Source organism: Coenobita brevimanus, chromosome 71 (assembly GCF_032717465.1).
Source record: "Coenobita brevimanus isolate Jiangsu-jjx chromosome 71, ASM3271746v2, whole genome shotgun sequence".
In the NCBI taxonomy this organism is placed as follows: Eukaryota; Metazoa; Arthropoda; class Malacostraca; order Decapoda; family Coenobitidae; genus Coenobita; species Coenobita brevimanus.
This window is the reverse complement of record NC_137024.1, coordinates 36,324,081-36,337,265: the sequence shown is the minus strand read 5'-3', so window position 1 is coordinate 36,337,265 and position 13,185 is coordinate 36,324,081. Positions and strand designations below refer to the sequence as shown.

The 13,185-nt window shown below is 42.7% G+C and overlaps 1 protein-coding gene across 1 annotated transcript in view; it reads left to right on the top strand.

The window, feature by feature from the left end:
• Positions 1-13,185, top strand: part of LOC145406748 (midasin) — a 489,879-nt gene that overhangs the window by 316,320 nt on the left and 160,374 nt on the right. Inside the window, exon 26 of the mRNA XM_080277847.1 lies at positions 11,271-11,425. Within this exon, the coding sequence (XP_080133973.1) occupies positions 11,271-11,425 (155 nt within the window). The remainder of the gene's footprint in view (positions 1-11,270; positions 11,426-13,185) is intronic.

Genomic DNA, 13,185 nt, shown 5'->3' with positions numbered 1-13,185 from the left:
ACCCAGTGGACTGCAGCTTGAAGTTGCCTTTCTACCACAGTCCCCCATCCTTTCAGAGGAGAGGAAAAGGATTAAGGAACATTTGTATAACCAGGTATGTACTCCACCTGGTCATATTGGTGCCACCATGTGAAGGCATCCCTCTTCAGCACCATAAGTTACTGTAGACTTAGCAGACACTGTAGTGATAACAGTCTGTATTGTGTGGTCTCTTGAAGGACTGGACTTTTCAGAGGGAGAGTAATAAACAGAATTAATATATTTCCATGTTGGTGAAGTGTAACTTGGGACTTGGTAACTTGGGAAAGTGATGCATATGACAAAAAGTGTATTATAAGTGGCTTTCTTTGTCTGTGACAGAACCTGAATATGCCATTGGTAAAACCAACAGGTTGCAAACATTCAAACATATTGTTGAGAAACAGGAATACTAGTGGAAAATTCCCGATGTTTTGCACCTTTTCATTTACTAGTCAGAGTTGCCAGATAGCCTACCGTTGTGAGCGGAGGTATTTTTTAAAGTTATGCATTAATTTTTATTTTATTTTTTTCTGTAACATTTGATTTAGGTGATTGTTTTTTAAATTATGTAATTTGTTTCCAGTTTGTATGATGAAGCATTTGGAGTGCTGTGCTATAAGAAATTCTTCACACCTTCACATTTCATTCCACTTTCACTTCTACATTTCCACACCTCTTTCCAGACTAACGTCCTTTTTTCAGAGTAGTTTTCATTCATTTTTTTCCCTAGATCGTCATTTACCTCCTTCTTTTTCCTCTTCACTAGTCTATTTATGTGCATCATGCTCTCAGTATATTCAGCTGTTATTTCAATCAGGCATTTAATTTTTATTTTTGGTGCGCCATTGCATGCCATTAGTTGTAGCATTTAATTCCATTAATTCAGTATAATTCATTCTCAAACAATAACACAGGACAGACAAAACGTACTGCATAATGGTAAATAAGCATGGGCTGTTCTCTTATTCAGGAGTGTCCCTCTAATGAGCATGTGTGAGTCTCTTGGCAATATGTTAAATGCTTACAATTACAAATTATTAAATTGCAGATGATACAAGGATTGTCAGTACGAAAGTTAACATTAATAATAAATAATAGGCAGGCCTTAATGTATATGAGAGATTGGTTTCAGTGTCCATCCGTCCATCCATCATCCAATCCTACATTGCCCCATGAGGAGTGTAGGAGCCTGGGGCTAGGCAAGGTGGTCCTGACATTTAAGATGAGAGTGACCAGCCTCACTCATCCCTGAGTGGCATTACGTGAGCAATAAACCCCAACCACCCCTTGAATATAAACTTTCACCAGCTCATTCCGATTGGAGCACCACAATTACCTGCTAAACCACTAGGCACCATAATTTGGTTATATGGTTACCTCCTTGTATAGTAAATGGTTTCCTGGTGTACAGGAAACCATTCAGCATGCCACCAGTGTAGAGTCACCCATAGGCAGAAGGAACAGGAAAGATTGAAGGAAAGAAAGACAGAAGAGGGAGTGTAAAGTCACCCATAGGCAGAAGGACGAGGAAAGAATGAAGTAAAGAAAGACAGAAGAGGAAGGAAGGAAGGAAAGGAGGGAGGAGAGGAAAGGGCAGACACCCGAGAGCGGCATTACGTCGAGTGAATGGATGGTGAGCACCCCCACCTACCACAATTGCAACAAACCAATTAGAATTTATGCAAGGCATAGCTGTGAAGGCCGGACACTTTGGTATAGAGTCTGCAATCGTAAATTCTAAAATTATGAAAATAAAGGGGATCATTCCTATTGGTTATGCTTTTTCCAAGTTATATTTTAGTAATTTCAAAGAGCATATGCCATTACTGTATCTCATAGTTCAACACTAAAAATAATCCATGGCTATTACAAGGATGTTAAGCAGCAAAAGACTGGTGTAGGGCCAAGTTCGGAATGACTCAGCACTCTGAAAGTCCCTCATTGAACCCCTGTTCAGTAACCACTCTAGCCATTTCTTCCTCTTTTCCTCCAGTGCTGTCTTAATCTCTTCATCCCACCATGCCATACCTTTTATCTTTGTTGTTACTCTTGCCACATCACACACCGCTTTAACATTTCTAACTAAGCAGTCCCTGTATGCATTCCACAGGCTGTCCAGATCCATTTCATTCCAATGCATGATTCTAACTCCTCCCGTACTTTGGTCCAGTATTCATCTGAGATTTCTTTGATCCTCAGCTTCACGACTTTCAGTCTTTCTCCATGACTGCTCCTCTCTCTCCTGGTCCACTCTACTCTCAGCTTGATCTTGCATACCACAATCATATGATCCGACAGACCTCCACATCTTCCTCTCACGGCCCTCGGCTACCATTCCCATCATCGACCTCTCTACGAGCACGTAATCAATCAGGCTCCTTTCAACACGATCCCTGTTCCCTTTATACCATGTATATTCATGTGCATCATTGGGTGTGAAATACGAGTTACAAATGCACAACATCCTTTCCGGACACGTACTGTATACTTCAGCTGCTTCGCACTATCGTTTTCTCCTGGTATTCCATTACAACCCATATGTTATCCTCAGGACCAGTGCCTACTTTTCCATTCATATCATCCATTACAGGAACATTATAGCTCATGGGCATTTCTCCCACTGTTACGTCCAGCTCATCCCAAAACCTGTCTTTCTCTCTCTCACTCCTGTCCTCACACGGTGCATATGCTACAGTCACCGCCACTTTCACCTCCTCAAATGTGAACTTGACACATATACTTTGATCAGACACATTTATGATTTCTCATTCCACTCTGCCACACCTCATTCATCAACAAAGCAACTCCTTCCTTGCATCTTCCTCGTCCATTCTTGTCCGTTCTTACACATTTCACACCCTCCCACTTCACCACTTCACACGCTTTTATGATTGTTTCACACAATGCCATTAGATTATTAACCTATCGGGATGAGGTAAGGACCAGATGGAAAGAATATTTTGAACGCCTGATCATTGGGAATAGAGAGAACAGAGCCACAATAAGCGTGATTGGTTTTGGAGGTGTGCAGAGAAGGAATGTACTGCCAGGAAACATGACACTCGCACAGGTGAAGAGCACTGTGAAGTGGCTGAAATTTGGGAAAGCAGCTGGAGTTGATGAGGTTTATGCAGAGATGTTAAAGTGTAGTGGAGCGAGCAGAGTGAAGTGCTTGTTGGAGATATGTAACAAGACATGGATGAGTGAAACTGTGCCAGGAGGTTGGAAAAAGTCTGGGATTTTACCCGTGTACAAAAATAAAGGTGAGCGAAGTGAGTGCAAGAATTATCGTGGCATAAGTTTATTGAGTGTGGTAGGGAAGGTATATGGAAGAATTATTATAGAAAAAGTAAGAGAGATATCAGAAGTCCTAGCGAGTGATGAAGAGGGTGGCTTTAGGAGTGGCAGAGGATGTGTAGGTCATGTATTTGCAGTGAGAAAGATAGTGGAGAATGCTTGTGAAAAGGACTATAAGGTGTTTATGGCAGTCATGGATCTGGAAAAAGTATGCAACAAAGTTGACAGAGGAGGATTGTGGAAGGTTTTGTGCATGTACGGTGTAGATGGTAAGCTGCTAGGTGCCGTCTAGAGTTTTTATGAAGGTAGTGAAGCATGTGTAAGGGTTAATGGGCATGTAATTGAATGGTTCACGATCGGTGTGGGCATGCGACAAGGTTGTGTGATGTCCCCATGGTTGTTCAATATATATATGGATGGAGTGATGAGAAAAGTAAAAACATAAGTAATGGAGAGAGATGGCATTGGTAATGAATGGTGATGGATGGAATATCTCAAATTTGTTTTACACTGATGATGCAGTACTAGCAAATACCGGACGAGAACTTGGTAGACTAGTGCAGAGTTTTGCTGATGTCTGTGGGTATCGTGCCTTGAGAGCAAATGTAGAAAAGAGTAAAGTGATGGTTATTGAGAGAGAACGTGACTCTTAGTGCAATGTGACAGTGAATGGAGAGAACCTGGAATTGGTGAGAGAGTTCAAATACCTGGGTACAGTGATAGAAGAGAGAGGAAAATGTGCAAAAGAAGTGGAAAGTAGAATGACGCAAGGAAGAAAAGTAGCCGATGCAATGAAGGCTTTGATAAGAAACAGAGGCTTGAGTGTTGCAGCTGCACGAGGCTTATGTGAAGGAATGCCAAGTTTAACATATGAATGAGAGACTCTGGTGTGGTATGAAAATGAAATGCCACGAGTGAGAGCAGTGGAAATGGGACTGCTGAGGAATGCATGTGGATTATAGAGAGTGGATTGGATACGAAATAATGTGATTCGTGAAAGATGTGGAGTGAAGAAGTTTGTGGACACCAGAATTGAAGAGAGTCCTGAGATGATATGGTCATGTCAAGAGACTGGATAACAACAGAGTGGTGAAAAAGGTATATCTGAGCGAATTTGAAGGAAGTAGGAAGTGAGGTAGGCTAAGGAGAAGGTTGAGGGATATGGTGGATGGGTGTGTGAGGAAGAGAGGTTTGGAAGTCAGTGAGACTAGGGGACTGACGAGATTGAGCTGGCTGGATGAATATTGTGAGGAGAAGCGCATGATCAGGGATTTGGCACCCCGTTTTTAACATGACAGCGTCCAAATTGACTCTGTCAGATATGTTTATGTGAAGCTACAGAACGTGGTGAATGTTTTTGGCATATTAGATAGAGCCAGAATTCCGTGGGCTTGAATGGTGAGTGAATGGAAGCGTGGCCCATTGGAGTGGGCAACTTTGGTCTGTCTGGACATTGCTGCTCCTCACCCTGCCCTAGGGTGGGAAAGGAGGTCCAGGTGATGATAATGATGATGTAGTGTAAGAAAGCTCTTGAATATATTGGATGTCTCTGACATAGAAAACTTTGTTGCTAGGAGTATGGACTAGAATGTTCGAGTGTCGAGCAAGGTTAAAAAAGGATGGGGGACAGAATAGAGGAGTTTCAGTTTAGTTTTACCTGTGGCCGTGCTAAGTTAGTGTAACTCTGGTACTTGTGAAATTAGTGAAGTGTAGTGGCATGCATACATTGCAATTCCTTGGCAAATAAAGACATTGAATGCGAGAAGCCTGTGTTGTTATGGCGCTTGAGTTGATCTTGTGTGTACATACATTGAAAGGCGGGCCATATGAAGAATGATTCATTGGGCGACGTCCTTCCCATATAGAACTATTGCCGTTGGAACCTGTGGCAGTGTGGAACGTGGATCTCTGTCTGTCTGTCTATTGCCAGACGCCTAAATCCCGAAAGGGGTGGCCACAAACAAATCGCCTCCATGTCGGCCTGTCTCCCGCCATATCACTGCCCTGTTTCCAGCTCACATCCCTTTCTCTCATATACCTCTTTATTCCATCCCTCCATCTCATCATTGGCCTCCCCCCTCCACCTCACATACATACACACTTCTCGTTAGTCTCTCACTCTCCATCCTCTCCACTGGGCAACATCCTTCCCATACTGAACTACTGCTGTTGGAGCCTGTGGCAGTGTAGGACGTGGATCTCTATGTATCTGTCTATTGCCAGACGCTTAAATCCCAAAAGGGGTGGCCACAAACAAATCGCCTCCATGTCGCCCTGTCCCCTGCCATTTCACTGCCCTGCTTCCAGCTCACATCCCTTTCTCTCATATACCTCTCAACTCCATCCCTCCATCTCATCCATGGCCTTCCCCTCCCTCTCCCCCCCCCCCCTCCACCTCACTTACATACACACTCTTCGTCAGTCACTGGCTGTCCATCGTCTCCACATTTTTTTTTTTTTTTTTTTTTTTTTTTTGTGAGGAAGAAGGAACCAAAGGCAATGAGCCTGCAAAACTGTTCCTTCCAAGAGAAAAACAAAATACAAGAGAGAGCCAAATTCAAGATCCATTCATTTCGAGATGCCTGGATACACTGCGTTTGAAAGACTGGAGATTATAGGAAGCAGGAAATACAGACAGAGGGAGACAGTTCCAGAGTTGACCTGTTGCATAATTGAAAGACTGGGAGTAATGGTTAACTCTGGCATGAGAGAGTTGGACAGAAAAGGGGTGAGAGTTTGCTGCTATACGGGTGCTACATTCCCGTTGTAGAAGTGCAGGAATGCATGCAGACAGTTTAGAGGAACAGTGACCATTGAAGAAGCAATAGAAAAGAGATAAAGATGCAACATTGCGGCGAAGAGACAGAGGTTGAAGGGAGTCAGTAAGAGGGGTAGAGTTAATGAGATGAAAAGCCTTTGACTCCACCCTATTGAGAAGAGCTGTATGTGTGGAGCCTCCGCACACATGAGAATTGTACTCCACACAGGGGTGGATAAAACCCCTGTATAGAGTCAACAATTGTGCAGGGGCAAAGAAGGAACGGAATCGGCTTAGCACACCCAATCGCTTGGAAGCAGATTTTACAAGAGATGTAATATGATCTTTCCAAGACAAGTCCCGAGCAAATGAAACCCCAAGCATGTTCAACGATGATGCAGGATTAAGTTGAGTATTATTAAACATAAGTGGGTATACCTATGGAAGATGTTGTCGGGTTGATAGGTGCAAAAACTGAGTCTTTGATGCATTAAAAACAACCAGATTATTTTTACCCCAGTCAGAGATACGAGCCAATTCAGACATTAGGTGTGCCGTAGCCTCATCCCTTGTTTGTTGAAGTAACTGCTGAGATGGACGTTGTGGGAATCGAATGGAAAGGTGAAGGGTGGAGTCATCAGCGTATGAGTGGATAGGGTTAAATGTACAGCTTAGAAGGTCATTGATGAATAAAAGGAAGAGAGTTGGTGATAGGACAGAGCCCTGAGGAACACCACTGTTAATAGATCTAGGAGAAGAACGATAGCCGTCTACAACAGCGGCTATAGAACGACCAGAAAGAAAGCTGTAGATGAAGGCACAGATAGAAGGATAGAAACCATAAGAGGGCAGTTTGGAAATTAAAGATTTATGCCAGACTCAATCGAAAGCCTATGAGATGTCAAGTGCAGTGGCAATGCTTTCGCCAAAGTCCCGAAAGGAGGATGACCAGGAGTCTGAAAGGTAGGTGAGAAGATCACCTGTGGAGCGTCCCTGACAGAACCCAAACCACCTCAATGTATTTCTCCTAACGCTTTCTGTCACATCCTCATCCACACCACAGTGCTCCTTCATGTCCTCATTTGTCAATCTCTCTTGGCATGTTACTCCACATTCTTTTTTCAAATGAATAATTTCCACTACTCCCACTCTTGACTTGTGTCCTTCCAACAAGGTCCAAGCTTCACTTCCATACATTAGAGTTGATATCACAGTACTGTCATGCGGCGACTTTCTTGCTTCCATGCTCACTTTCCTGTTTTTTATCACCGCTTTCAAAGAACCAACAACTTTTCTTCCTTGTACCCTTTCAAGCTTTTCAACCTCTGAACTTCCATCCTTAACCATCACACAACCCAAGTACTTAAATGCACTCACATTTTCCATTTCGTTATCATCCGACCGCACTGTACAATCTGTGACTTCATTTCTCTCGAAGACCATAACTTTACTCTTCCCCATATTTGTAGGCATTATATAGGCATTAGTATATATCTCATAAACACACTGTACAGGATGTTATGTCAGCTGGAAACGTACTCAGCTTCTCACAAGGAATGACAATTCACATAATGTCTATCCAAAATCTTGTTGTCCCAGACCATCAAGAATCCTTAATCATATGATGTATTTCAAACATCTCGTAGTCCAGCCGACTGAGAATTTTGTGATGTATTCAAACACGTGGAGTAACCAGCCCTAGTCGGTTAGTCCACGTGAATGGAAATCTGCCAGACACTACAACACACACACACATCCTCTCCAAGCTGTATATAATGTCAGAGAGATTCCTTTCAGATCAGAAAGGGGAGAGAGGGGCTAGAAAGAAGGCCTGACACTAGGGTCATTAGGCCATCACACTCCATTATGCTGTAACTCACTATTGATATAACTGTGAAATAAAACTCTGTAACCCAAGAGTGCTGTAACTCACCTCGATGACACTACGTCTCACGACTTCATTTTGCCTGTGCTTGATGATTCACAGTCAACTTCCCTCTCTCGCTACAAGTACAGTACTTACGACCACGCTCTCAAGATATTCACCTTTAGATTCTGTTTCTTACACACTCTCCCAAGGTCATTTACCAAGCATTGCAGCTCCCCTTTATCTTAACACAGAATCATCTGCAAACAACAGTACAGGGAGTTTCCAAACACTGCCCTCCTCCATTAGGGCTGCTGCAACATCCACTGCCCCACTTTTGTATTCCTTTTATAACCCCATCGATATACAGATTAAACAGCCACGGACACATGACACATCCCTGTTTCAATCCAACCTTCAATTAGGAAAAGTCTCTCAGTTCGCTATCCACATGCACTGCAGCCTTAGCACCCTCATACATAGTGTGGCATTCAGCAACTTCCCATTTACTCTACTTAATCTTAATACTTTCCACATTCCTTGTCTAGCCACCCTGTCATATACTTTCTCCAGATCCATGAAGGCCGCATACAGCTTCTCTCCCTTCTCTAGAAACTTTTCCACTTAAGACCAAAGAATGAATATCTAATTTACAAAAACCTCTTCCCTTCCTCAAACCTCCCTGTTCTCCAACTAATTCCTCTGTTGTTCCCCTAAGTCGGTTAGTAACCATATTCTTTTCTTATTACTAGAAGAAGACAAATGGCCCTGTGATTACTACACACGTCTTTTTCCCCCTTTCCTTTGTAGAGGGGAGTAATTGTACCTGACTTCTAATCCTATCCATGGAGTGGAGGGAAAATTGTTGAGTGCTGTGAAGAGTATGTATGAAGGAGCTAGGGCTAAGGTGCGAGTGGATGGTGAGCTGAGTGAGTTCATTGATCTCAATGTGGGACTGAGACAGTGTTGTGTGATGTCTCCATGGCTGTTTAATATATATATGGATGGGGTTGTAAAGGAGGTGCAAGGTAGGGCAGTGGATGTGGGGTTTGCTCTAATGAATGAGGGTGAGATTTGGAAGATTCCGGTGTTGTTGTTTGCTGATGATACAGTATTGTTGAGTGAAGATGAATGGGAGTTGCAAGGTTTGGTGAATGAATTTGGGAGAGTGTGTAGGAAGAGGAATCTGAAAGTTAATGTAAACAAGAGTAAAGTTAAGGTGTTTGAGAGGAATGAAGTCACAGAGTGTGCAGTGAGGTTGGATGGCAAGGATATGGAGAATGTGAGTGCATTCAAGTACTTGGGTAGTGTGATGAGTAAGGATGGAACTTTGAGGGATGAAGTGCATGAAAGGGTACAGCAGGGAAGGAAGGTTGTTGGTTCACTGAAAGCAGTGATGAGAAATAGGGAGGTGAGTATGGAAGTTAAGAAGTCACTGCATGATAGTATTGTGATCCCTACCCTGACGTATGGAAGCAAGGCATGGGCCTTGCAAGAGGGGAACAAGTTGAGAGTGAGAGCAGTGGAAATGAACTACTTGAGAGGAGCATGTGGAGTGACATGGAGGGACAGGTTGACGAATGAAGAAGTGAAGGAACGTTGTGGGGTGGATGTGGATGTGATTGAGAAGATTAGGAGAAATACACTGAGGTGGTTAGGACATGTGGAGAGAATGGAGAATGAAAGACTGACTAAGACGGTGTATGTAGGTGAGGTGGAGGGAGGGAGGGGGGGGGAAGACTGAGGATGAGGTGGAGGGATGCAGTTGAGAGGTATATGAGGGAGGGGGGAGTGAGTTGGGGGGAGGGTAGTCAAATGGTGGGTGACAGAGCAACTTGGAGACATTTTGTCTGCGGCCACCCTTTGCGGGATTAGGGTGTCGGGCTGTAGATAGATAGACTTCCAATCCACCGCGATGCTGCCTTCCTCGCAGGCCAGTCTGCATATCATCCATGTCCATTCTACTACTATCCCCCATGCTTCAGCATTTCACCACACACTCCATGAATTCCTGGGGCTTTCCCCATTTTGACCTTCATCATTGCTTCCACAACTTCCATCCAACTGATTTCTTCCTCTCTCCTCACATCCCCCATTCTCCCAGCCATTCCCCAGCCACATATACTTGCATTTCTTTGACTTGCTATGTTCAGCAGTTCCTGAAAATGCTCTCTCCATCTGTTTATTTTTTCTTCCTTCTCCACTAGCAATCTACCATTTTTATCTTCCACTCCCTGTCTGACTTCTTTATCACATGGATGTAACAATATAAAGGAGGATACTACCAGCATTCACTTTATGTATTCTCCACAGCTTGGATTTGAACCTTGGATATGGGGCACACTTAAATCACAAAATGAATATGGTACCACCACTCCACTGTGGATCCTACCAAAAGATTATCAAGAAGGGCAATATGTTTACTTTTTTCAAATGAGCACTATCCTTTTACTGCCCAACACCATTATTGCAAGTAGCTTTGTACTGCTATCACAAGCAAAAGTTTACTGGTTTTCCTCCCAGCATTTTATCCTTGGCCTCCATATTTTTCATTCCTCCCTTAATGCCAGGGAGTATCCTGTGGTCTTATGTTCATTTGTTGTGTGACATCCAGGTATTACTCACATGTAAATATTCCATACAACACATTACATTGCCACAGCTGACAGGGAAGTGTTGGCAGTTTTTTGATAATGAGAATAACTGCTTGGGCACAGGAGGAAGGGAGATTGTATATGGGGTACTTTTTTTCCTCCCGACTCATGTCTCCAAATATATTAAATAACCTTGTCTTGATTCTTACCCCACATGAACTTAAGGAAATCTTGATTGAACAGCAACTAGCCTTCTGTAACATTCTTCTGATAGGATGACCCACTCCAGCCATCTGATTTTTCTGTTTTTATTCTTAGTATTATTAGATTATTTTATTTACCATTGAAAGGGTTAATGAAGATTATATTTAATCCTTCCATATCAAAAGTCACCCCTAAGCTGAATAAAATTGTCAGGTTTTAGCAAAAATGAAATGCAGAATGCTTCATTAAAGAAAGGTATAGAGGAATATTGTATACAGTCAGTTAGGACCCATAGTCTCATTGGTTGAGGAAGCTTCCTGCTACCCCTTGCTTACTCACATATTTTTGAAAATGACTCATTGGTATTCTCTTGCATGTTACTGCTGTAGATAAGGAGTGAAAAAAGTGTCAGAATAAATTAAGGCATAATATGTAAAATAAATTGCTTAGAAAGAGGTAATGTTGAGCTTGTTTATGAAGCTTGTGAGAATACAAGCCATGGACTCATTGTACTGTATGTTGTGTTCAGGGCAATGAGGAATCGGGGCATCGAAGTGTGCATGGTGGGGTCATGGAGGAGTCCCCGTGACATGTGTGCTGTGCTGCTCCAGGAGGGTTTAACTTTCCCACCCTTACTAAATGCAGTTGTTGCTGCTCACAAGTCGGTTACCTCCTGTCTTCCAGGTTTGTGACTGTAGTGCTTGCAGGGAAGCACTGGAAGTACCCTATGTTATTAGGATAAATATTATCTTGGGAAGTATCCAAATAAGCATTGTTAGAGGGGAGGGGATTACATATTTGATCTCACCCTTAGGTGACTCGGCACCTTTTGATCTCACCCTTAGGTTACTCAACACCTAGTGACAAGCCAGGTTATTTCCAGTAAATGATGAAAACATTTTTCTTTGCTGGTTGGTAACCATATAACCAAACTCATGTGTCCCCTACATGTTGTGAAAGCGATGAAGTGGGCTGCTTGAGGGTTAGTGATCTAGCTTTATATATAATATATATTATACAGTATAAACATACATATATACAGATAGCCTTCGACTTACAGTCAACTTGTACTTAGAGCGAAGGACCCATATAGCCTGCACAAGTACTTTCAAGTTGCAACTGACAACGTTCCCATGGCTCGCGTACATAACAAATTGATTATGCTGCCAGCGGTATGAATAATGGTATTGAAAATCAAATTTATAATACTTAACATCATTCATCATCATCATCCAGACCTACTTTCCCACTCTAGGACAGGGTGAGGAAAGGATATAGGTACAATATTGATACACTCAACCTTCGGCTATCATGGGTTCTGCTATAGCGTATCTCGCTATCACGCCTATATAAAAAACTCCCCAAATACCTTTATCATGCACTAAATGCCTGCTATCGCGCACCACAAATGTTTGAAAATCTCAAAAAGGCCAAGCTTCAGTGCTCCGCCCAGCCAACAAAAGCTTCACTTCGTGATTGGTCGTGTGACGTCAGTGCCAGCCGAGCGCTGATTGGGTGCCCAACCGAGTCTCCTGCCTGCCAAACCATTCAAGTGCATGCTTTCATACTGTGAACAGTGATATTGAGAATAATAACCTTTTTTATGATATGACCATGGCCAAAGTACCCCCTCCCCATCCCCCTACCATCACCCAACGTAATGCTGCGGCACCTGGCAGGGAAATAAGAAGAGGAAGAACCTAAGTTATGCGGATAAACTGGAAATGTGAAACTTATAGAGAATGGTGAGACAAGCAAAGTGTGGGGAAGAAATATAACATAAATGAATCAACTGTGAGGGGTATTTATAAGAATCGTGATCACATCATAAAACATGCTCATTTTTAGACTGTTATATATTAATATGTGGTACAAAAAGGGTATCTTAGGGGTAAATATCGAGGTCATGGCACCAATTAGAATTATTACCATAAGTTCTTCAATTCAGCTATCACGGTTTCGGCTATAGCGCAGCCATAGCGGGACCAATTGGGAGTGATAGCCGAGGGTTGAGTGTATATGAATATACTGTTTGTTGTTATATGCTATTGTTTACAGTTTCCCTTTTCTGCGAAAACATGTATATCACACTGTATGATAGTTTGCTACCTAGGATGCACTGGTTTCATCTTGAACCTGAGCCCACAGCCAGTTTTCTTGTTACAGTGATAAAGGAATGTGTGGACTTGGATTGTGATGTGTAGTTTAATGCTAGTCATGGGCAGTTTATTTGCTTTAAAAAACTTTTTTCCTTCCATAATGACAAGGTGAATGGTGAGGCTGCTATACCCTTTCTCAGGAAGCATGAGGGAGAGAATTTTACAAAGCCTTTGCCAAAATCGGAACACGAGTGACCGTGTGAAGGATTAGGAGGTCCCCTCGGGATTCTGGACCTTCCTCCTTCCCTCTTCCGTTTTCTTTCCTCCACACACACACACACACAC